We start from the raw sequence: 27049 nt of genomic DNA, 5'->3' as shown, positions 1-27049 counted from the left end.
CTATACACATGCACACTCAATTGATCATGCATGTGTTGTCAATATCAGATATCAAACAGGAGGATAGGGGATTAACTGGGCAGCAGAGTTTAGGTGGAATTGGAGCTATTCAAGAATGTTACATGGGAGGTGGCAGATGACTACATATAGGGCAAATTAGCTACAATCTTGTCCTCAAACACAAATATGATGAAATCCTGTATTAGACAAGAACAGATATTATTAGCTTCATATTTGCAATAAACATGTAAGAATATGTGACAGTATTGGAGCCAGTCGGATATTTAATGAACAAATACATTTTCTTGGCGCGTACACCGGCTGACTTAACTCTCCGGAAGGCTGAAGCATGGCAAATTTCATCTGTACACAGCCATAAATAACAGCTGGGCACTGTCATCAAAGATTAGCTTGTGGGAGAACCTGAGGTTCTGTACAGCTCTTACCAAGTATTCCTTTCATTTCTGGCACTCCTTTGTCAAAACACGCAGTCATTTTTTTTAAGGCTTTGTTGGGAAAATAACCTCTCAGACTATTTGTAGACCACAACTGCTATTTTCGCTCGATTGTGGTTTCATGTACAATCCAGAAGGAACAAACCGGTCGTGCAATGGAAGCCTAAATGTCAACAATGCACTTGCTGAACAGCAAGATATCTTTGGTGTAAGGAAATTAAACTGATAGTGATGAGCGAGCACTACCATGCCCGGGTGCTCGGTACTCCTAAAGAGCATTTTGACACTTGGATGGGCTCGAGTCATGTACAATGGATAATGGAAGTCAAAGGTAAACTCAAGCATTTTTCTCGAACTCTGAACACGAATCAAGCCAGTCAGAGTGTCAAAATGCTTGTTACGAGTACTGAGCTCCAGAGCATGGTAGTGCTAACTCACTACTTATTGTATAGCTATTCACTATACCTTTGATTAACTATTGAGACTGGGAGAGGTAGTATAGAACTGTAGTAGATGTTTGCTGGCTGCACGTTGGGGTCCCTATGCCTGGTTGAGAGCACAGCCCCCACCCCTACTAACGTAAGCAGAGCCCACTTCCAGTAATGCCTATGAAACAAGCCGTAAAAGCATGAATCCTGAGGCCATACATTTATATTACAGGAACTCTTGGACTGATATATTGTTAAAGTAAAATCCTACGCAACAGTCTTGGAAGTAGGTATAGAATAGGCTGTGATTTATTGTAGTAATCAAGAAAACATTGGAGCAAAGCCAAGATATGTAACAGCAGTTGTATTAGAAACTATTGCAAAAACTCCCCCCAGAAAACTAGCCTACTATTATTAAAGGGAGCAAGTCATCAGAAAATTACTACTGTTTTACCACTTCACACTTCCATTTTTTTTTCACCTTCCTTCTTTCAAGAGCCGTAAATCTTTTATTTTTCAGTCAATCTGGTCATGTGAGGGCTCGTTTTTTGCGGAACGAGTTGTACTTTTAAATGAAACTATGACTTTTACCATATAGTGTACTGGAAAACAGCAAAAAAATTACAAATGCGGAAAAATTGCAAAAAAAAGTGCAATTGCACTATTGTTTTTGAAATATTTTATTCACTATGTTCACGATATGGTAAAACTGATGTGTGGGTGTGATGCCTGAGGTCGATGCGAGCTCGTAGACGCCAAACTGGAATAGGTTTACTTTAATTTAAGGGGGTTAAAAAAAAAAAAATCGGAAGTTTGTCCAAAAAAGTGGCATACGTTTTGCGCCATTTTCTGTGACCCATAGCGGTCTCATTTTTTTGGATCTATGACTCAGTGACTGCTTATTTTTTGCATCTTGGGCTGACATTTTTAATGGTACCATGTTTGCTACGATGCTATGTTTTGATCGCCTCTTATTGCATTTTGCGCAAAATCTGCGTCGACCAAAAAACGTAATTTTGGCATTGGGCGTTTTTTTTGCCGCTACGCCATTTACCGATCAGATAAATAGATTTTATATTTTGATAGATATAGGGCATTTCTGAAAGCGGTGATACCAAATATGTGTATATTTCTTATTTTTTTAACCCTTTAATTTTCAAAGGGAGATGATTTGAACTTTTAGGTTTTTTATTTCTTTTTTTAAGTTTTCAAAACTTTTTTTAAACTTTTTTTTAAATTTTACTAGTTTCCCTAGGGGACTATAAGGATTAGCAGTCTGATCGCTCATTGATTTCTCCCGATCAGAGCAGCACTGCTTAGACCGGTAGAAATTTTCATTTCTTGTAACAAGCAGCACTTGGCTGCTTCTTACAGGACCCAACTCATGTGAGCTACAGGAGTAATCACATGGCCCTGTGCTACCATGACAACTATTGGATCCATGTGATCACGTCACATGACTTCCAGTGGAGGCCTGTGAGTATGCGATTACTGCGATCACCATTAAAATGGCGCTGTCACATCTTGACAGCGCCATTTAAGGGGTTAACAGGTACGGGTGGATAGCGATTCCATTCGTACCTGCAAGTCACACATGTGCGCTGTACAAATCAGCTGACGTGTGTGCGGATCCCTGCTTTCAGCAGCAGGTGGGGATTAACACTATGACCCCAGGGATGTAATATTACTGCCCGCGGTTGTTAAGGGGTTATATCAGGTTTTCATGTAAATGTATTTTAAAAAATATTTAAGGTTTCTGTTTTTTTCAATTATCCATTAGCTATACTTAAAAGGGAATCTGTCAGCAAGTTTTTGCTACCTTATCTGAGAGCAAAATTTAAATTAAATTTAAAAATTGAATCTTGTATAATGGCCTTTAGAACTTATACTAGAGACTTGCTTGTTCTGTACAAAGGACTTTTCAGCAGTCTTGTTATCAACACAGACAAGATTACAATGACATACAACAGCTCAACAAAGTAGATAATACAGGATCCACAGGTCACAATAGGCGATTGTCACAGCTCACCTATGCACAACGGCATTTGCCTTAGGCCCCTTTCACACGTCAGTGATTCTGGTACGTTTGTGCTTTTTTTTCTACGCACCAGAATCACTGACATACACAGACCCATTCTAATCAATGGGTCTGCTCACACATCAGTGATTTTTCACTGAACGTGTCTCCGTGCAGCGTGCACCCTTGGCCGTGATTCTGCACGGAGACATGTCAGTTTTTGTCTGGCATCACTGATGACCCACAGACCACAGTATGGTGTGATCCGTGTGTGATCAGTGACACGCGTACAAGAAAATCACGGACATATTAAATATTCAAAATTTTCAACTTACTTTGCCTGCGATTCGCTGTGCCTGCTCCGCTCTCGGCAGCTCCTGCCTGGCTCATGAATATTCATGAGAGCAGGAAATGCCAACCAGGAAGTAGCTGCTGAGAGCGGTGGGCGGACGCTGCAGAGCGGAGGAGTTCAGCACCATGGACAGCAGCAGTGAAGGCAGGTGAGTAATGTCCATATGCAATCACGGATCACGGATTGCACATGGACAACCCACGTGTGCCGTGAATCACAGAACACGGAGGGACATGTGCGTGTTTTACACGTCAGTGAAGAACGTCAGTGTTTTTCACTGACGTGTGAAACGGGCCTTAATAGGAGCATGTTCAGAGAAAAAACTCAAAAGGCTAATATACAAAAGATAGAATCTGACTCAATTTAGTGCTGCAAATGGCAGTAATAGTCTCAAATTAGGTCAAGTGAAGATTGCAAGGTTCCTTATTTCATTAATGTAGATTGGGATATGAAAAGAAATAAAACACAGTATATATATATACATACATACATATATATATATATATATATATATATATATATATATATATATATATATATATATATATATATATATATATATATATATATATGTATGTATGTATGTATGTATATATATATATATATATGTATGTATGTATCTATATATATAATTGCCTTATTCTGTCTGTCTGTCTGTCATGCTCCAAAATTGTGTCCTTATTGTGTCCTTACGGTGACACAAAGCTGATTGGCCGCTGGGCTCGCCATGGCCCCACCCCCCCACACGGATTGGCCTCTCGCCCCGGCTCTCTGCAGGCCCCGCCCCCCTCATGCAATGCACGCTCGCTCTGGCCCAACTGACACGGAGCTCCGACTCCCAGGTGAGTACACACACACATCAGATCACACTCACTCTCACACACACCTCACACATCCACACACTCACAACATCCTGGGATATCGCTTGCTTCTACACCGGCTCCGTCACGATACCAGCAGCGCCAGACATAACCTTGCGATGCTGGGATCTTGACGGAGCCCGTGAACGCTGGTAACCATTATACACATCGGGTAACTAAGGTCCCTTGGTTACCCGATGTGTATCATAGTTACCAGTGTACACCGGCTCCGTCAGGATCCCAGCAGCGCCAGACATAACCTTGCGATGCTGGGATCTTGACGGAGGCCGTGAACGCTGGTAACCATTATACACATCGGGTAACTAAGGTCCCTTAGTTACCCGATGTGTATCATAGTTACCAGTGTACACCGGCTCCCGGTACACATGTGCAGGGAGCCGGCATTATACTCCTCTCCCCCCAGGACTACTCCTCCTATTACAGTCCTCCTATTATACTCCTCTCTGAGTATAATAGGAGAACTATTATAGCATGGGGGATGTAGCACGATGGGGGGTGCGCAGCATGGGGGATGTAGCACGATGGGGAGTGCGCAGCATGGGGGATGTAGCACGATGGGGAGTGCGCAGCATGGGGGATGGAGCACGATGGGGGATGCGCAGCATGGGGGATGTAGCACGATGGGGAGTGCGCAGCATGGGGGATGTAGCACGATGGGGAGTGCGCAGCATGAGGGATGTAGCACGATGGGGAGTGCGCAGCATGGGGGATGTAGCACGATGGGGAGTGCGCAGCATGGGGGATGGAGCACGATGGCGCAGCATGGGGGATGTAGCACGATGGGGAGGTGCGCAGCATGGGGGATGTAGCACGATGGGGGGTGCGCAGCATGGGGGATGTAGCACGATGGGGAGTGCGCAGCATGGGGGATGTAGCACGATGGGGAGTGCGCAGCATGGGGGATGTAGCACGATGGGGAGTGCGCAGCATGGGGGATGTAGCACGATGGGGAGTGCGCAGCATGGGGGATGTAGCACGATGGGGAGTGCGCAGCATTGGGGATGTAGCACGATGGGGGGTGCGCAGCATGGGGGATGTAGCACGATGGGGGGTGCGCAGCATGGGGGATGGAGCACGATGGGGAGTGCGCAGCATGGGGGATGGAGCACGATGGGGAGTGCGCAGCATGGGGGATGGAGCACGATGGGGAGTGCGCAGCATGGGGGATGTAGCACGATGGGGAGTGCGCAGCATGGGGGATGTAGCACGATGGGGAGTGCGCAGCATGGGGGATGTAGCACGATGGGGAGTGCGCAGCATGGGGGATGTAGCACGATGGGGAGTGCGCAGCATGGGGGATGTAGCACGATGGGGAGTGCGCAGCATGGGGGATGTAGCACGATGGGGGGTGCGCAGCATGGGGGATGTAGCACGATGGGGGGTGCGCAGCATGGGGGATGGAGCACGATGGGGAGTACGCAGCATGGAGGATGGAGCACGATGGGGAGTGCGCAGCATGGAGGATGGAGCACGATGGGGAGTGCGCAGCATGGGGGATGGAGCACGATGGGTGTGCAGCATGGGGGATGGAGCCCGATGGGAGGTGCACACCTCCCCCCAACACACACACACACACACACACACACACACAGGGAACCACAAACACCGCCCTACACAGACACTCACACACACAGACACCCACACACACAGACAACGCTGCACACACACAACACCCAACACACAAACACCGCGGCATACATAAATATACGCACATACCGCACAACATACACATTGCACAAAACATACCCCCCAAAACACACCACACCCACACAAACCGCGCAACACACACAACGCGACAGACACACAGCGCTCCACAAACAACGCAACACACATACAACACCGCTCTCACCCCCCGCCACACCCAGACAACACCCAGAACATGTACAGCGCCCTACACAAACACTTGGTAACTACACACAACAACATCTATATATATATATATATATATATATATATATATATATATAACAAAAATCATACATGAACTACACAATACGTAAATTCTAGAATACCCGATGCGTAGAATCGGGCCACCTTCTAGTATATATATATATATATATATATATATATATATATATATATATATATATATATATATATATATATATATATATATATATATATATATATATATATATATATATATATATACATACATATATATATACAAACAAATACACACACACACACACACACTTATCTGATATTGGATACTTACAACTGGCTACTTTGCATAAGCTCAATGAGGTCCGTAAAAAGCACATCCCGATTCCGCTCACAGAATCCATCCATGTCATAAGACACCTGCAAAATAAACAGCAATCAGACACTCAATACTCAGCTGCATTGTCTGAAGTCTTAAAATCCTAGTACTTATAAGTCTCATGACAAAAATGTGTCTATTAAAAATGTAAAGTTAATATCAAACTATTTTATTTTTCAAATTGCATGCAGTTTATTACTAATTAATATCTCCTGATTGTGTACGTCACAGGAGGATGCAGGTGGAAAACATGAGACACTATTATTATGCAGGAACAATAGTAAAAAGGAACCTTCATTGATTTCCTAACATTGTATGATGGACAATCACTTTACTGCCCTAAACGGCCCCAAATAATGTAGAAGCCAATGCTGAGGTGACACAATGGCAGAGGTCAGGCAGTATGACAATATAAGGAAATGTGCTAGTCTGACACTCCAGTACCTTTTAGTCTAATAGGCAAAATGGTGAACTCTCATCATGAACAGTGTGCAGACATACATTTATCCTGGATTTCACAGGAGCCAACTCTCTAAATGCTACATTTACACAACCATATTTTTGGTCCAAGTGCTGTCCATGAAAAAGAAAACTGACCAAACATGTACAGAACTCGGACCAATGTTATTGAATTGGGCTATTCAGATCACAGTTTTTTTTACACAGAGTGAAAATAAAAAAATAAATCTGTGTTTGGGTAAATTTTATGAAAGGGGTTATTTGGGACTATTTTCTCCATGAGGCTACGAGCATATTTGCACGTAATTGCTAACTACTTGCCTTTTCTGGCTGACAAGAATCGTTCCCGGCTCTGAGCCGTCACAGACAACTCCCGGCAGCGACAAGTCTCCTGCTTTCTGTGACTACACATTGACAGAGCAGCTCCTTCTCTTCCGCTCTGCTCTGTCAACAACCTGTTTATTGGCATCCAACTCAGCTGTCAAATCAACATGATGTTGACAGTGATGCCTCATTGACCAAGCAGAGCGGAAGAGAAGGAGCTGCTCTGTTGATATGAAAGCAAGAAATTATCACTGCCAGGAGAGATTGGCACAGGGCGGAACAGGCGGGTGGTTAACTACTACCTGCTGATAAGTGCTTAGCCCCATAGAAAAAAAAAATAAAATAAGTTCAATGCTGCTGTTGTATAAAAACTAACGCCATAGCGATAACAATACAAATGAAAGATCGGCCTTTTTTTCTGGATGAAAATCAGCCAATTTTTTATACGATCCTGTGAACCAGAGTAACATACAATTTGTTTTGCCAGTAATGTGTAATGTATGCAGTGCTACCAGATATTTCAGTATCTATAGCATTAAAGTATATGCAAAGAGAAAATCCCCTTTCACGTGCCGCTTGTGAATGTTCGCACACTAGCCTCGTGTTGTATTTCTATCCTGGCTCTAATCAAATTTAAAGATCGCGTTGATATTTGTTATTTGCACTTAAGTCCTTGCTGATGATCAAATTAAATCTGCTTTCCAGTTTTACTGCGTTAACCATAACATGATGATAAAAAAGGAGCTGGCCGAGCGACGTGTGAGCGTCTGTCAGCACATTCTTAGGCAATTAAACAAAATGCATACACACAGGGAGTATTAAATAAACATCAAACCCCTCTCTGAAAAGCCTGGTGTCACGAGCAAGAAATGAAGACTTCGCTAAATATTTGACCTACACAGTGAGGACTTTTCAGAGATTAATTCTGGATTAAATGAGTTTGTGTTCAATAGAATTTGCTTTATTATAGAAGCCACACTCATCCATCTAGCTTCACGGGGAAACGACCAGTCTTGACTATACAGTGTCAGGAAAATTAATTGCAACTTGGAAGACTATTTAACTTAGGCCAAGCATATTTCATTTATAGGGTTTACTTTTTTTTTTTGTTTGTATTGAATTTCCATTTTGACAGTGTCCCCTAGGGCGCCTACAACGAGCTGACATTTTTTGTTTTGTGTAATTCACTTGTCGGCTTTGCTGTGTAAAGTGGGATCAGGTGAGTTGAGGATTTAATGAGGGCTTTACTGTACTGCTGATGACCTAGCGAGTGCAGAATAGTACCGCCATATACTATATACACAGAAAAAGATTTGTATGCATCTCCCCTGGCACCTCCTAGTCTCTATGTCAGGGCCTGCACACTATCACTTCATGGAGACTTTAAAAGGCTATTAACCATTCATTAACTATTAACACTTTAACAACCATTGTACTGTTAACTTATGGCAGCTGTTCAAGGTATTTGAACTGGCGCAATAAGAAATAGCAGTTCTTTAGAATGAGATTGAAGCACTATGTCTGGTTCGATCCCGATTCCAAGACTATCAATACCAGCCTTGGGCATCAGGCATGGATCAAAGTCATTGATGCTGCGTCAAAAAGCAACAGCAATCAAAGTGATTGATGCGTCGAAACGCTATAGGGACCAAAGTCATTGATACTTCGTTGAAAAGCAACACGGATTGAAAAGGTGTTTAAAACCTTTATCTGTGTTTTGGCACTGCTTTATTATTCTACTGGAGTATCACCAGTGGCATAGCATGTGTTGCTAGAGCCAGGGGCAAGGCAAGTATTGCGCCTAATAACAAATAACTCCACCTGGGTAACCCCTTTAGAAAGGATTATTGCTCCCTTAGTGCCATCTTAAAAAGTACTGATACTTCCGGATTGCCCCATTTAAAAGTAATGATTAGTGATTAGCAAATACTAAAATATTCGGGAAATTCGTTCCAAATACCTAGCACTATTCCACTATTCATCACAAATAACGAACCTAATGCAAGTCAATGGGGAACCCGAGGATTTTTCTTGAAGATTTCCCAGAAAAATGGTCAGGTTTTCTATTGAGTTGCATCACCGTTATTTGTGATAAATACTGGAAGAGTACTCAGGTATTCAGTAAGGCTCCTTTCACACTGCGTTTTGCCTTAAGTTCACAGGTCCAGTCAGGGCATTCATTCGAAACGCCCCTCCCCCACCCCACAAAGCATGTTTTGGACGCATCCGCCGACAGGGCCATTGACTGTAATGGAGCACACTACGTTAGTGTGTGCTCTGTTTTGTACCATTTTTTCACATATATGTTTTCTGCAGGCGGACACCTGAACGTAGTGGAGTACGTTCGGGTGTATGCCTGCAGAAAACGTATATGCACAAAAATGGTACAAAACAGAGAACACGCTAACGTAGTGTGCTCCATTACAGTCAATGGCCCTGTCGGCGCATGCGTCCGAAACATGCTTTACAGGGTGAGGGAGGGGCGGTTCGGACGGATGCCCCGACGGGACCTGTGAATGTAAGGCAAAACGCAGTGTGAAAGGAGCCTAAGAATATCCCGCACCCAAATATTTTAGTATCCGATCACTAGTAATTATGTCACCTCACAAAAAAATAACTTGTATACACAACTGATCTGAGCGATTGAGAGGATCCTGTTCTCCCCTACACACGAAGTTGGCCACCAAAGGACAATAGGATGGAGAGTGGTGGGGCTGGAAGCCTAGAACTCCCTGCTCCACCACAAAAAACAAATGTATTGGTGTTATGTTTATGCTGAAATAGTTCAAAGTGGTGCATGCCCAGGCATACAGTGCACCTAGCCAGTAGTCCGGGGGATGAGCACTGCCCTCGATCTTAAACGCTGCTTGAAGAAGAAAAACCACAGGATATCTATTACATATATTGCAGTACATTTTAGCTTACTTCTTATGTCCTATGCTATGCATGATATTTTATATTTCCCAAAGCACCTTTTCCTCAGAACATCTGGGGATACTGGTGTAACTTGCCTACTATTGATGCTCTATGGGAAACCACATTGCAGCTAATCGGTCTCCATATTTCTGAAATTTCTCATGTATTACTGCCACCTTGTTTTGTCAATCTGATAAGCTACTTGCAGTTTTGCCTTTGTAATTTTACCTTTCCAGCATAATGATGAATAATAAAACCCTGATTCCAGCTGTTAAAATGTTCATGAGTCCCCACCGCCATCTGGAGTTTTTGTAAGAGAGTCTGGTCTGCCCCTTCTCCCACGGCGTGCATTGTGGCACATACATCATCCAAAATACTCATCACACCTGGTGGATTCTGAAAAAGACAGCAACAAGCAGGAAATACAAAAAACACATTAGGAAATAGTAAAGATATCAAAATCATCATTCATTTATCGGAGCAGAAGTTGTATTAGTGACCCAACACTCGGGACTTTTCTTGTGGTTGGAACAAGCTGGAAGTCATCATATGACTACATCTAACAGCATCCTACATAATGACCTGATCATTACACTCACGTTCTTGGGCCTTGTCCAGACAAAAGATAATACATGTGAATGGGGTTTAAAAAATAAAACTCTAGGTACCAAGACTTTCTGCTACTTGTGAATATTTAGTCATGAATTCGCATTGCATTTTAGCAGAGATTTAAAATGCATGATGAAAAAAATAAACAAAAAAATGTAACACCCTTAATGAGACACAAAGTTTAGACTATCATTTATGTCTATGTCCACATTTAAAGGAAACCTGTCAGCAGGTTTTTGCTACCTAATCTGAGAGCAGCTTAATGAAGGCAAAGAAATTCTGAATCCAATGGTGTATCACTTAGATTACTGGCTACAGCCTTTCTGATGTAATCTGAATTTTTAGCTTTAGCCATGTAGCAGAATCCAGAGGGCTGTCCCGCCCCCACCAGGCTTTCAATAGAGAATATAAATTGACAGGGAGGTGTCAATCACAGCAGAGGGCATGCTGGACTCCCATGCACAAGCAAGCTAACCCTAGTAATGTTAAGCAGTTTAAGTAACGAGCACGAGCCTGATAATAGAGGCACAGTTGATTTTTATTTTTTAACCCATACAGCATGCTGGCTTCAGCTTACATAGCAAAAACCTGCTGACAGATTTCCTTGAAAGACACTGAAAGCTTTGTTCACATCTGCGTTCTTCATTTGTGTTTTGCTCTGTAACAGGGAATGAACATCAAAAATGACAGAACTACCGGATGGACACACGAATGGTGCCCAACTGACAAAATAGCACATCATTTTTGGTTTGATCCAAAACAAAACATTCTAAAGGATTCCATTCACATCTAAGTTTGAAGTTTTTGTTGCACTTCTACCAAGATCTAACCAAGCATCTCTATATAAACTTCTTTAGACCTCCGACACACATCCGTGCCGCCGGCGGGCGGGTCTATATCATGCAGTAAAATAAATAAATAAATAAATAAATAAATAAACAAAAACAACGTGCGGCCCCCCCCAAATTTGATACCAGCCAGGGTAAAGCCACACGGCTGAAGGCTGGTATTCTCAGGATGGGGGGGCTCCACGTTATGGGGAGCCACCCAGCCTAACAATATCAGCCAGCAGACGCCCAGAATTGCCGCATCCATTAGATGCGACATTTCCGGGACTCTACCCAGCTCATCCCGAATTGCCCTGGTGCAGTGGCAATCGAGGTAATAAGGGGTTAATCATGACAGGCGTCTCCCCGAGATACCTTCAATGATTAACCTGTAAGTTAAAGAAAATAAGAACACACATCCAAAAAATCCTTTATTTGGAATAATACACAAAAACAAACACCCTCTTTCACCACTTTATTAAGCCACAAATACCCATCCAGGTCCGGCGTAATCCACGGAGGTCCCACGACGCTCTCAGCTCTGCTACATGAAGGTGACAAGAGCGGCCACACACAATGACCGCTCTCTATCACCTCCAAGCAGCAACTGAGGTGAGCCGCGCAATCAGCGATGACGTCACTCAGGTTACTCGCGGCCACCGCTGGATCCTCCAACTGTGACAGCAAGTCGTCCAAGTGACTGAAGTGAGCTGAGCGATCTGCAAAAAAGTCACAGGTGAGTTGCGGTCTCAGGTGGAGGACTCCAGCTAGCCGCGGGTAGCCTGAGTGACGGCAGCGATAATCACGCCGCTAACTTCAGTCACTCAGGGGATTATCGGTCACCGGTGAGTCCTTCACGGGTGACCGCTAATCAGGACGCCACACACAGACAGAGCCGTGGTATGACAATGAAGTCGGGTGAAGTTCATCCAAGTTCATTCTCATCGCACGTCTCTGTCTGTGTCTGCGGGTATGTAGCAACGACATTTTGCCACACACACGGATCATTTCAAACAGACACAACACGGACATTACACGTACGTATCTCACGCATACACAGACATTCCACATGCACACACTGTGAGCATACGCCATCACACGGATGTCACACGTACCGGAGAAACGCCCATAAAAAACGTAACATGGACCTGAAAAACGGAATGTGAGACACATACGTGTTTTTTGCGGAAGTGTAGAAGAGGCCTTAGAAAGACGGTTCGGGACCCGTTAACCGCAGCTAAAACATTAGTACAGTACGTGACCCATTGATGCCACCATCTATAATTTCTTATGCCAACATAAACACTACCTTATGCTCTTCAGGGAAAGTGTATGATACTCAGCAATAAATAGACAGCACTAATTAAGCCATAAATGCTGAAACTTATGGAACGAAATTGCATGTTATGTTGTGGTGCATGTTTTACTGAAGAGTATACAAGCTTTCTCCTCTAAAGACAAACCTATTGGCATAGGATCTGTATTATTTTGTGAGGTGTGGATTTTATTAATATAGAATAGAAGAAGTTACATTTTTACATGTTACATGTCTTGGAATTTGGTAAATATTCCAGTCTAGTATACGAGTTTGATCATATAAACTGTATAAAGCCAAACTATGTTCACATGTTGCTTTTTTTGCTGCTTTTGTTTCTCTAGATAAAACCTGCTCTCTTGGAAGCAAAAAAGCTGCTTAAAAAAAAATAAAAATTGTGCATGAGGTTTCTGAAAGCTCATAGCTTTTGTTGGGGCTAAAAAAGTAGCTTTTAATTGGCATTAAATGGGTTGTCCACTACTTTTCCATTGAGGGCCTATCCTTAGGGTAGGTGATCAATATCTGATCGGCCGGGGTCCGACACTACGCTCTCTCGCCGATCAGCTATTCTCTGTCCTGGCGGCGGCAGATGGAAATGCTCAGTTTCAGCGCTGCTCAGTCTTCTGATAGCGGCAGCAGCCGCTTACTACACATCCACCTCCCATTTTTATTAATAGGAGGCAGATTTGCAGTACCCAGCTTTGGTCGCTATCAAAAGACTGAGCAGCGCTGGAACTGAACATTTCAGTCTGCTGCTGCTGGGAACGAGAACAGCTGATCGGCTGGGGCGTGATCAGACATTAATGACACATTCTATGGGTATGGAAAAATAGTGGACAACTCCTTTAAAAAGGCTGCAAAAATGCAATATGTGAACACAGCCTAAAAAACTGATTAACATAATAATAACAAAAGAAAACTGATGCTAGAGTTCATGAAAAAAAAGCAAAAAAAAAGCCCAAACAACTAACTTTCTTGCACTTACCACTTTATTCTCAATGAGGTCACACACTATTTTATTGTTAAAATACTCAATAGGGGTCCATCGGATTCCTTCCTGGACGTATTCTTCCTGTAATTTCAATGACAAGCAACTGAAACTAAATGGTATCATAGCAAACTAAAAGAAGTAAATGTGATAATTCACGGACTTTAGCGAAAGTACTATGGCTTTCTTTACTGACAATGAAAGATTCACCTTTGCAACCAACGTGTTGTGATTTGTTTTAATATAAATGATGTTCTCTTAGTATATAAATATATCATGATTGTGATACATTCATATAGCTACAAAGGACGAGCTGGAAGTATATCCAGGGATTTACTCACCTGTTCCGCCTTGAGAGTCAGCTCTATAAATATTTGCTGTAACTTTTCATTGACAAAGTTGATGCAGAACTGCTCAAATCCATTTTTCTGAAAAGAAACCAGTACAAATTATTTTGATATATAGATTAAAAAGTACAAGCGCCAAATCTGCTGCCGTTATTTAACTTACCTGAAAAATCTCAAACCCATAAATATCAAGCACACCAATGTTATATTCTTCATGATCCTTCTGCATAGCTTTATTAATTGACTGAAAAAAATAAAATAAATATTCTTCAGTAAATTATTGTGCACAGACTAACAGCATGCTAATCAATTAATATATACAGTTGTGGGCAGAGTTCAGAGCCCATCAGTTTTGTCTGTGTGATTTCCTCTTAAATCCACCATAATAACTCATTGGGGCACATTTATCAATACTGTGATTCTTAGACAGTGCACATTTAGGCTAGACGGTCTAAAATAAGCATCAGATTTCTCAAACAGCATGACCAACTACGAGAAATCTGATGCTTTTTAATACTGTGTAGTCTGAGCTTACATCACCTATTAGTTGGCTTACTCTGAGCCAAAAATTTGGTGTAATGTTTTGCTAAGACATCTCCCTTTTCAGACAGACTACACTCCCTTGTCGGACAAGGTGCAGAAAGGGTGCAAAACACACAACTAATATGGTACAAGTCATGAATGGTAACTTGAGTGGAGCACTTTCAGTGTGTCTGACCTGCTGAACTCGAGGACCGAGCACATGAGCATTTCACTGCTCGCCCATCACTACTCATTCATAAACCCTATAGAATATTAATCCTTTTAATTTGTGCAGAAACTAAGGGGCACTTTGCACACTACGACATCGCAGGTGCGATGTCGATGGGGTCAAATCGAAAGTGACGCACTTCCGGCATCGCTCGAAATCGTAGTGTGTAAAGCATTTTTGATACGATTAACGAGTACAAAAACGTCGTAATCGTATCATCGGTGTAGCCTCTGTCATTTCCATGAATTGGGAAAGACCGATGTTACGATGTTGTTCCTCGTTCCTGTGGCAGCACACATCGCTGTGTGTGAAGCCGCAGGAGCGAGGAACATCTCCAACCTGCATCCCGGCCGGCTATGCGGAAGGAAGGAGGTGGGTGGGATGTTTACGTCCCGCTCATCTCCGCCCCTCCGCTTCTATTGGCCACCTGCCGTGTGACGTCACTATGACGCCGCACAACCCGCCCCCTTAGGAGGGAGGCGGTTAGCCGGCCAGAGCAACGTCGCAGGGCAGGTGAGTGCATGTGAAGCTGCCGTAGCGATAATGTTCGCTACGGCATCTATCACCATGATATCGCAGCTGCGACGGGGGCAGGGACTATCGCGCACGGCATCGCAGCATCGGCTTGCGATGTCGTAGTGTGCAAAGTGACCCTAAATCTCATGCAGGTCCAAGGACCCCAGGAAGCACAGGACAACTAGTAGAAAAAAATATTTATAATGTATTTCTTCAGAAACAATTAGTCACTCAATACTTATTTAATCGTATACCTTACCATCATATAAAAATAAACACCAGACAATAGACAATGATTGAAAAATATCAAAAGGATAAAAATCAAAGTCGAATATCAATATTTTCTATGTATGCAATAGCATTATCATTTACAGTATAGAAATCATTCTTGTCACCATGGTAGGATCTCAGGGGGTGCTCCTCAAGAATGTGCTCACTCAATAAACCTTGTTACATGTCAAGACAAAATATTGTGTTTGGAGAAATGACCTGTCACCGGTTTATGTGCGTAGAATAAGGTTGGTACCATCCCAGCTTACACCTGTATATAAGGCCATACTTACATCCACCAGAAAATCAAATAATCGAGAATGCAGTGCTTTGGCTAAGGCGTCTCGGGTGTAGCAGGCTTGCTCCACGTTCAGGGTCACATTGATGGACTCAGACTTTCCGCCCCACTTGCTGTCCATCTGTCTGCTTGTTAACTTCTCTTTTAGACGACTTTGATTTATTCCAAGAAGAAATGTAGGGAATGCTAAAACTGTAAATATAGGAGATTATAACAACAGCTCATTCAAATGTCATTTATTGGATTTATGCAAAAAAGTTGTATTTTAAATGGGTTTGTCACATTAGGACAACCCCTACCCATATGCATTAAGGAATATGAATATCCTAGAGGGGTTTCCATCATGCAGGAGCCTTCTTTACAAGCCAAAGCCATTTCATACTGGTGGACTCAGCCAGTTTATATACTACATACACCTCCACTCATTTGCCCACTGATAGGAGAAATATGAATTTTCCTGAGGATGAAAATCAATAGCAAAGTTTTCAAAAGCTGTACCTAGCTTTGTTTTTTTTTTGTCTCAGGACTAATCTTGGACAAGAAAACCTTTTAAGACAATGACCGATAAAGAGCTTTGAACAAACGCAGCTGTATAGTATGTCACTATATGCCGTTAAAATAGCATACAACTTCCACCAGCGATATAGGTCAGTAAATCTTCCTGACATATAATCGCTGATGCAGTGTGCACCAAGCCTTACAAATTTATTGTAACTGCTGTTTTTTCCTCCACATTACAGGTAAATATTCGGCTTAATTAATCTTACTGCAGGGAATCTGGATACTAAACCTCCTTGGAGACGTATTTTTGAGTGCCGCTAAGCTCATTATTGCACTGATGGTCTTAGGTTTTGGTTTAAAATATACTTCATCATTATCCCTACTGAGTTTCAGATAATTAAAAGGAGATTAAGAAAACTTAAAGGATTCCTGAACGTGTCATAAGATTATTTAGGTATTAAATCGCCATTATTCAAAGCCCTATGTGCCCTGTATTAAGTCCAGGGGATTTTTTAACATTTGTGCCCCCACTTTTGGGCAGTTAGCACCATTTAGAAAATAAAAAAAAAAAAAAAAAAGGTCAATAATTATTAGGAGTAATATACAGTTATATATATATATATTATATATGTTGGCGTATCACAATGCAGCCAGGGCAAGAGACAGACACAAAGACAGACACAGACAAAGAGACAGACTGCCAGGGAAAGAGACAGACACAGACATAGAGACAGAGTATATATATATTTTTCTATTTTTTCCATAGGGCTACCTATGATATTTCTCTGTTGATACTTCCAGATATTGTTTGTTTCTACAGATCCTTGGTCTAATGACCTCCATCAAGACAGTGTCCCTGGAAGGACAGCTTTTCAGATAATGTTTGTGATTTCTGCATCACTTTGTTCCTGGGATCCTGGAAGCAATTTCTAGACATTAAAAAGTACTTTACTTCCCTCCTTTCTTCTAGATTAATAGCAGATTGTGGCCACATTGCGGCTATATCTGCACACCATATTAGTGCTAATGATGGACGGCAGAATACATGCTTACGGGAATTACTGTCATCAAACTCATTTAAAGACATAAGCTTCAACACACTGTTATTGTACAATTCTATCTGATATCGGGGCATATCAAATTCTACTCATGAAATATAAATGTGTTATTCTGGGTTGTACCATCTTTACTTACAGAAGTGATCTAACGTCTTCACAGGATAGTCCCATATTATTTATGATCATTATTATTATAGCGCCATTCATGCCATGCAGGTAGGTACAGGGAAACGGTTACTGATGTAGGGAGGAGACAGGTTGTGGATGGCTTTCAATGTCATGGTTAGGGTTTTGAACTGGAGTCTCTGGGCAATGGGAAGACTGAAGAGATTGGCAGTGAGCAGAAGCTGGGGAACAGCGAGGGGATTAGTCAAGCAGCAGAGTTTAGGATAGATTGTAGGGGGCGTTAGTGTTAGAAGGGAGCCCAGAAAGCAGGAGGTTGCAGTAGTCGAGCTGGGAGATAATAAGGGCACTAGCGTTTTTGCAGATTCTTGGTCAAGGAATGTACGGATCCAGGAAATATTTTTGAGCTGGAGTTGGCAGGCAATGGAAAGAGCTTGGATATGTGACTTGAAGGAGAGAGTGGAGTCAAGGGTTATCCCCAGGCAGCGAGCATGCATGACTGGGGAGAGTGAGCAGCCATCAACTTTGATGGATTGGTCAGGTGGGGTGGAAGAGTGAGATGGGGGAAAGGTAATCAATTCTGTTTTGTCCATGTTCAGTTTTAGAAATCGAGCAGAGAAGAAGGATAAAATAGCAGACAGACATTGTGGGATATTGGTTAGTAGGGAGGTGATGTCAGGTCCAGAGAGGTAGATCTGTGTATCATCAGCATAGAGATGATACTAAAGCCGTGGGACTCTGAGGTGTCCCAGACCAAAGGTGTATATGGAGAACAGCAGTGGTCCAAGAACTGAACCTTGGGAGACACCAACAGATAGGTGGCGGGATGAGGAGGTAGTGTGAGTGGGAGACGCTGAAATCCGATCTGTTAGATATGAAGTGATCCAGGATATGCCAAGTCTGTGATACCAAGAGATGAGAGAATCTGTAGCAAGAGGGAATGGTCCACGGTGTCAAATGCAAAAGATAGGTCAAGGAGGAGGAGGACAGAGTAGTGTCGCTTTGCTTTATACAACAATGAAATGATATAAGGCAGGGTAGACAGGAGATCGGATAACTAGTGACTCCATACTGATATTCGAGGAACCATAAGTAATGTAATAAGTCAGATGAATTAAAGGGGTGGTTCTTTTTTTATTCCTAGTAGCGACAGTTTACTTTTATTTATGATTGGAGGGAGTCTGACTCCTGGCTCATTGGGTGTTTGAAGGGGGATGTGGTGCTCATGTAGTAGATATTGTAGTTTTCTGCCTCTGTGTTGGACCACCAAAGGATCGATTATGGTGACTATGCTAAGGATAGCTCATCCATTTTGAATAAATAGAAAACCCTGTTAATTTGTGCACTTAACAGTAACAAATGGTCTCAAATAAACAAAGCAAAAGTCTCCCGGATAGTTTCTCCTAGTATTGCTATAGACATCAGAAATGATACTGGCTACAAATAAAGCAGGTATTCTTGTTGCCATATTTATAAGTGGTAGCTATAGACAGGAACACTATTTTGTACATATGTATCTTTGCACATCTTAAAAGACCAATTAAGTTGACTTGCAATAGAGCAATCCATCATGTCAACCTTTCAGATCCACCAACGACCTTCATCAGACGATAAAGTTAAGAATGGAAGACAAAATCAACCAAGAGCCATCATCTTCATGTAATGAGATCATGATGGGCACCACATTTTGTTCTATTATTCTTGACTTGGTCTCATGGTTGTACAATATGTACATTAATTATTAGTGAATTTGCAGAGGGGTATCCAATTTGGATTGTGGTAAATACTATTTCACGCTATTAGAATTAGTGCCTGTGACCATGCAACACATGCAAGCTACATGAGATATACAAGTTATTTATTTATTTTTTTTTAATTAAAACCAATTGCAGAAATGTTTTAGATCACAAGATAAACAGAATGCACTATGGCTGTTTATTCCCTAAACCTGTGTAATTTAGGTGTATTAATATACTCACTGATCGCCTTCTTCCCCGGTTTCCAGTGTCGTTCCAGCCCTATTAGTCAAGCTGGGGTCTGTGTTTGATTTGGAAGTCGCTTTTACAAATAAGTCTATGGAGCATCAGAACAAGGCTCCTTAGGGGCACTTTGCACACTACGACATCGCAAGCTGATGCTTGCGATGCAGAGCGCGATAGTCTCCGCCCCTGTTGCAGCTGCGATATCATGGTGATAGCTGCCGTAGCGAACATTATCGCTACGGCAGCTTCACATGCACTCACCTGCCACGCGACGTCGCTCTGGCCAGAGAACCGCCTCCTTATTAAGGGGGCGGGTAATGCGGCGTCATAGCGACGTCACATGGCAGGCGGCCAATAGAAGTGGAGGGGCGGAGCTGAGCGGGACGTAAACATCCCGCCAACCTCTGTCCTTCCGCATAGCCGGCGTGAGCCGCAGGAACGAGGAACAACATCGTAACATCGGTCCTTCCAAAATTATGGAAATGACCGACGCTACACTGATGATACGATTTGGACGTTTTTGCGCTCCTTAATCGTATCAAAAAGGATTTACACACGATATCGACTGCGACGCCGGATGTGCGTCACTTTCGATTTGACCCCACCGACATCGCAGCTGCGATGTCGTAGTGTGCAAAGTGCCCCATAGACTTGCACTGAGAGACTTCTAGCTCACACACAATGAGTAGTGTGATCTGTCTGATAGGAATTGCCATCATGTGACTCAAAACAGGATCAGAATGGAGCTGGACACTGGTAGACCGGCAATTGATGAGTATATTAACACAATGACACAACACTAATATTTACACAGGGTTAGCGAATAACAATAAATAACAGGAGTGCTTCTAAAAGCGTCAGTCCATTAGTCATATGCAGAAATACCTACACTCTTCACTCTCCACTGCAGCATAGTTTCCTTTTTCTTTGAAGCTAATGTTACCCAGATGCAGAATGCCTGCTACAATCTGAAGCACCATGGCTTGCTCTTCAGCAAAAATACCAATAACACTCATGGCGTGCTGTAGGGAACAAAAATGAGAATTATTAGAGAGACTAGCAGATCCTATATAGTGTATATAGATTTTCTTCAAAGTATAACCATCACCTTCGCACCTCTTCTAGTACAGTGAACAATGCTTTACTAGTACTTTGTCAGTAATCTAGTTGAGCACAACAATCCTCAACACTGAAAGCATTGTCCCCTTTAAGCTTTCTCCTATACGGAAAATGAGTTTTCTGACGTTCCATATGCCTGATAGTTAGGAGTCCACACTAATACTGATCCGACGGTTTTGCAGAAGCACTTGCCAACTCCTTTTATTGTGGGCCTTATTGTATTAAAGAGAACCAACCAGCAGGATTTCATATATAAAGTAAAGCCAGTGTTATACCATCACTAGGAGGCTGAATCTTGGCATACCTTTTGTTCATAGATTGAAGGTTTTATTTCAGAAATATGTGAAAGTAAAGTTCCTGCAATGCACTGCTATTTGATTGACAGGTGCAACAAGGGCAAAAATATGTGGGTTGGGTTTTGCCATCTATTCCGCCCCTGTCTGCCTACCTGCTTGGCCTTGGAAGATGCTAGACTGTATGGGCTGCATTTCGAACACGACCCTATCACGTGATAGAAATTACTCATACCTGGAAGGAGCCCATACAGTCTAAAATCTACCAAGGCCAGTCAGCAGACAGGGGCGGAAATAGATTGCAAAACCCAACCGACATATTGTTAATCAAATAGCAGTGTATTGCTGTAACTTTACTTGCACATATTTCTGAAATAAAACCTGCAATCTCAGAACAAAAGCCATGCTTACATTCAGCATCAGAGTGCCAGTATAGCACTGGCTTTACTTTATATATGAAAATCGTGATGGTTATTTCTCTTTAAGTAGTTGAAGGGGGTCGAAGAATTTCAGCTGTCCTAAGGCTATGTGTCCACGGGAGAATGTAGCTGCGGATTTTTCTGCATCAAAATCCGCAGCTTTCCAGCAAAATCCGCACCTTTTCAAAGGTGCGGATTTGCCGCAGATTTACCGCGGATTTGATGCGGATTTTTTTTTTTCCCCCAATTTTAGGCTATGTGTCCACGGTAGAATGTACCTGCGGATTTTTCTGCATGAAAATCCGCGACTTTCGCGGCAAATCCGCACCTTATTTTTGCCGCGGATTTGCCGCGGATTTTGATGCGGATTTTTTTTTTTCCCCCATTCTATACCCAAAATCCGCACCAAAATCCGCAACAATAATTGACATGCTGCAGATTTTTCCGGATCAAAATCCGCGGCAAATCCGCCGCGGAAAAATCCGCAGCATGGACACAGCATTTGCAATATGCCATTGAAATGGCTTGGAAGTGCCGCTGCTGCAGATTTTCGGAAAATCCACGGTAAATCCGCGGCAAAATCCGCAGCGTGGGCACATAGCCTTAAAGCCAAAATCCGGATGAAAATCCGCAACAATAATTGACATGTTGCAGATTTTTCCGGACCAAAATCCGCACGAAATCCGCTGCGGAAAAATCCGCAGCGTGGGTACAACATTTCCAAAATGCCATAGAAATGGCTGGGAAGTACCTGTGCTGCAGCTTTTCGGGAAATCCGCGGCTTTTCCGCGAGAAATCCGCGGCAAAATCCGCGCATTTTCCGCAGCGTGGGCACATAGCCTAAAAGTTGGGGGTGCTAAACATAGTTCCCTCATTGATTACAGACTTAAATGTCTGAAAGTTGCTGATCCTAAGTGAAAAGTGTACTTTTCCCCTCCAGCCCCACCTTATAGAAGATGAAGCATTATATAGTTAAGATCAATAGTATGTCTGAGAGAAGAGTATGTATGTGCAGGCTTCTCCAGAGTGACCGGTGCTATCCGTCTGCTCTGCTTAACAGATGAGGCTCCTGACATTAACATCCCCGCTAAGACCGTGTTCACACAGTGCTTAGGATCTTCATTCAGCATGAGCATTCAGCTTCTGGTGCATGCGCCAATGGTATTTGTATGTCGCTATTCACTTGGCTTACAAGTGTGCCATTTGTCTATCTATCTAATATTATTTTGCTCTACTGTATAGAAGGCTAGTCGACTGTAATTCTATGCAGAAGGGAAGGCTATGCACATATATGCTCTGCAGCCTATCACCAGTTAAAAAGTGCAGTATGCCTCTGCTGGGAGCAGAAAACATGGGATGACCAGGACAACTAATGTCTACAAACATGTAAAAAAGTATACACAGACAAATCCCTTACCATGGTTTCTTGAAAGTCCCTCTTGTCATTAATATCATCCACTTTGTAAGATCCAGACTGACTAAGGTAGTAATAATAATCTAGGTTTGTAATCCCAAGGTCATTCCTTTGTTCCTTTGAAGCACCTTCAATCAACTGCAGCAAGTGATAGAAAACAGATTTGGGTTATGTTGCGTTTTCTTTCACAATATTTCACCCACAAACATTTTAGTAACTGCATTGTGATCTTAAGGGGAATCTGTCACAAGGTTTTTCCTACCGCATCTGAGAGTAGCATGATGTTGGGGCAAAGACCCTGATTCCAGTGATGTGTCACTTATTGGGTTGCTCATGTTCTGATAAAATCACAGTTTTATCTGTTGCAAATCTACTTGTTCTCTGAATGCTAAGCTCTGTATAACTCTGCCCACACCAATGATTGACAGCATTCTGTGTTCAATGTGCATAGGCAGAAAGCTGCCAATCTGATGGAGGCAGGGTTAGCTAGCGCTCATATGGAAGACTATATGGCAGCAAGTTTACTAGTCCACTAGTGATAATCTCCTGCCGATAATACAATAATTAAATCAAAATTACAGCAAGCAGTCCAGTAAGTGACACATTACTTGAATCAGGGTCTGTTTCTGCATTGTAAATTTATACATTTATTATAAATTTTAGATATTAGGTGGTAAAAACCTGGAGATTAATTTACTTTCAATATTTTTTGAGTTTTATCTCCACAAAAGGCTAAAAGAGCATATTTTAATTAAATATTATATCCCATTAACCCACAGCTTAGTGTTTTTTTTAAAGTCATTCAGCTGATTGTTACAGGTGCAGCTTCCAAAACTCCAACTATTAGGGTGCAGTCACATAGCCGTATAGCTCCCTCTTGGTGAGCTGGACATTTCATTCTGTGAATCCCCCTGACTGTGTGTGTCCTGTTGGAACCCGGTCGCTCTCAGCCCTTAGCCACATTGAGGCCTATTTTAGACCCATGGTAAGGTTTTAATATTAGAGAGTGTAGGTACTATCCCAACTGGGTACACCTTGGCGTTGGTGGGATAGCTTTATGCTTTTTTTGATCAAAAACAGTGTTTACTAAGTACCCTATGTTTATATGCACTATGCTTTTATTTAGTTACAGCAGGGTATGTTTTCACAATTTTTCCCTTGGTTTCTCATAGCCGTATAACTTGTGCGAGGATTGTATCGCAATGTTCAGACAGGCTACCGGCTCTCCTGACAGTATGTAGTTCTCTGCAGCTGTCACGCTCAGCTCAGGAGAGCCGCTGGCCAGTCTGAGCAATGCGCTGAGATCCTCAGACGAGTTATACTGTGTGACTGCGCTCTTAGGCTTCATTCTCCTGTCCTTTTTTGTTTGCTTGATTTTTTTGGTTGATATCAGTTTATACCATCAGTGTTGTTTGATCCCATTTTACTTTATCCCCCCAAAAAAAATTCCAAGTTTTCGTTACCCTTTGAAGAGGATGGAAATTAGTTTTTCATAGACTTATAAAATTGAATGTGTGATTTTGATCCGTGACTTAGATCAAATAAGGACATGCATCATTTTTATTTATTTTTGCACTCAGTCCACAAAAAAACCCTCGATATGTGAATAGCCCCAAAGAAAATAATAAGTATCTGCATCCAAACTTATGAAGGTTTTTACTTTTGGTCCATAGAGGGAGTCTATGGAAACTCTGGCAGCTACAGTACATGAATTCATGCCAAACAACCCAAACTAACCCACAACATTAGAATTGGTCTGTTCTCCCTCATTTTCCTCTAATTTATGTTTTTACCGGAACAACCAAACACAATGGCAGAAATTCCCTACCCGCTACCCACGAAGGGGGCAGATCAAAGTGCGCCTGCGCAGGACCTCAATGCCGGCCTGTGTGCATGACGTAGGACGCGTAATGCACCCACGCTTCAGAAGGAGGAGGACAAAGATGGCTGAAAGAGGAGGCGAGGCGCCGCACCCGGAGAACAGAGACACCCATCCGACCAGTCTGCACGCACCGCCCCTTGAGTATGAGTGAGTATTATGGTGAGTATTATAAAGTCATTTTTATGTTCTACACAGCAGCCTGGGCTCTTATATACAGTGTTCTAGAATGCTGTATATAAGAACCCACTGGTGGTGGCTTTAGGTTATAAAGGCCAAATCTGGTGACAGGTTCCCTTTAATTTGGAGCCGTTTGCTGGGTCCACATACAGCAGGAGAAATTTACTGCTAATGCTATCTGTGTTACATGCCGATTCACCATAGAGTTAGGGGGGCTTTACACATTGCGACATCGCTACCGATATATCGTCGGGGTCACGTCGTTAGTGACGCACATCCGGCGCCGGTATCGACATCGCAACGTGTAAATCCTAGGTGCGATGACGAACAAGCACAGAAGCGTACAATATCGCTGATCCGTGTAACGTCGTTCATTTCCATAATGTCGGTTCGACCGCAGGTACAATGTTGTTTGTCGTTCCTCCAGCTCCACACATCGCTGTGGGTAAACCCGCAGGAGCGACAAACATCTCCTTACCTGCGTCCCGATGGCAATTCTGGAAGGGAGAAGGTGGGCGGGATGTTATGTCCCGCTCATCTCCGCCCCTCCGCTTCTATTGGCCGGCCGATTAGTGACGTTGCGGTGATGTCGCACGCACCTCCACCTTGAAGGAGGGATTGTTCGGCAGTCACAGCGACGTCACCGAGCACGTATGTGCATGTGAAGCTGCCGTAACGATAATGTTCGCTACGGCAGCAATCAGCACATATCGCATGTGCGACAGGGGCGGGTGCTATCGCTCTGGACATCGCTAACAATTGCTAGCGATGTCGCAACGTGTAAAGCCCGCCTTAGCCCCTATACATTAAACAGGTGAGATCAATAGTAAAAATCTGTGTGTGCGTGAAATAAATCAGTATCTGTCCAGGATTCTGCTCCGTCTGAACTCGACCTTTCTTCCTTACACAAGAGTTTATTTTCAGATTGTTACTTAGACTTGAAATGCATTTAATCAGTAACTCATGTAATCCCACAAGATGACACAATGAGCTTCACAGCTTTTTGCACTCTTTTGCCAAGTATTAGCCACTGAAGACTGTGTAACAATAATAACATCTGTTGACACGGGAATATGATTTGATACATTTAATAATATTCATTTGACATTAGCACCCAGACGATCCAACAGGGAACTGCAGAATGATTCAGGTCAGAAAGCCTTGGAACAAGTCTATATACACAAATACAGAAGGAAGGATAAAAGGACGGCAATCCAAGACTCTTGTTAATAAGTAGTGCATTCACAAGTGCCATTAAACAATATTTTCTGTTCGTGCTCATACCTGATAAAATATATGAAAACTTCTTTCTCCTGGATTTCTCATCACCACTCGAGATTTTTCCAGCAAAAAATTAGATATTTTGCCTCCATCTGGTTCTCCTCCAGGACTGAACTGGATTTCAAAGTATTTTCCCTTTTGGAAAAACAGATTTAAAAACATTTCATGGGTAGGTGATTACACCCAAATAATATAGATATTTTTCACTGTATACACTAACAGATAAACTCCACTTCTGTAGTCAGTGAAATACGTTAAAAGTTTGGAGTTTGTCTAAAAAGTGACTTTTAATCAGAACTTTAAAAATTGTACACCTATAGTGCCCAGTACTGGACACCATTAATAAAGTCTGCCATGCACACCTTAACGCTGCTATAATGCCCCTGATGATTTCAGGCAAGAACAAATAATGTAGGAAACGCGTAGAGCATGAGGTCTTTTGGCACAAGCACTTTAGGAAGCACAGCACATAGTACTTAGGTATAAGGCACTGCTCAGCGTGGCTTAACTGCTACTGTCAGACCTACCATATGGATGAAACATATGGATATTTTCCAGTGCAAGGGCGCCTTATAGAATGATTTAAGCGGCACTCATCCCATGTACTGAGCTTATAGGTTTGGTAACTATAGCAGATACTAAAAAAAAAAACAAAAAAAAAAAAACACAAAGTGTCCAGCACTACTAACACACACACACACACACACACACACACACACACACACACACACACACACACACACACTACGGTCTGAAAGACGGCATAGCTGTGAAGCTGGGTGGA

The 27049-nt window shown here is 42.6% G+C and overlaps 1 protein-coding gene across 1 annotated transcript in view; it reads right to left on the bottom strand.

The window, feature by feature from the left end:
• The window catches only part of MYO1E (myosin IE), a 225348-nt gene that overhangs the window by 64113 nt on the left and 134186 nt on the right, over positions 1-27049 (bottom strand). Inside the window, exons 7-15 of the mRNA XM_075345717.1 lie at positions 26269-26400; positions 22929-23063; positions 20570-20702; positions 16012-16208; positions 14345-14425; positions 14176-14262; positions 13832-13918; positions 10324-10491; positions 6352-6437 (exon numbers count right to left, since the gene is read on the bottom strand). Coding sequence (XP_075201832.1) covers positions 6352-6437; positions 10324-10491; positions 13832-13918; positions 14176-14262; positions 14345-14425; positions 16012-16208; positions 20570-20702; positions 22929-23063; positions 26269-26400 — 1106 coding nt within the window. The remainder of the gene's footprint in view (positions 1-6351; positions 6438-10323; positions 10492-13831; positions 13919-14175; positions 14263-14344; positions 14426-16011; positions 16209-20569; positions 20703-22928; positions 23064-26268; positions 26401-27049) is intronic.

This window comes from Anomaloglossus baeobatrachus, chromosome 4, assembly GCF_048569485.1.
Source record: "Anomaloglossus baeobatrachus isolate aAnoBae1 chromosome 4, aAnoBae1.hap1, whole genome shotgun sequence".
Lineage (NCBI taxonomy): Eukaryota > Metazoa > Chordata > Amphibia > Anura > Aromobatidae > Anomaloglossus > Anomaloglossus baeobatrachus.
This window is presented reverse-complemented; position numbering and strand designations above follow the sequence as displayed.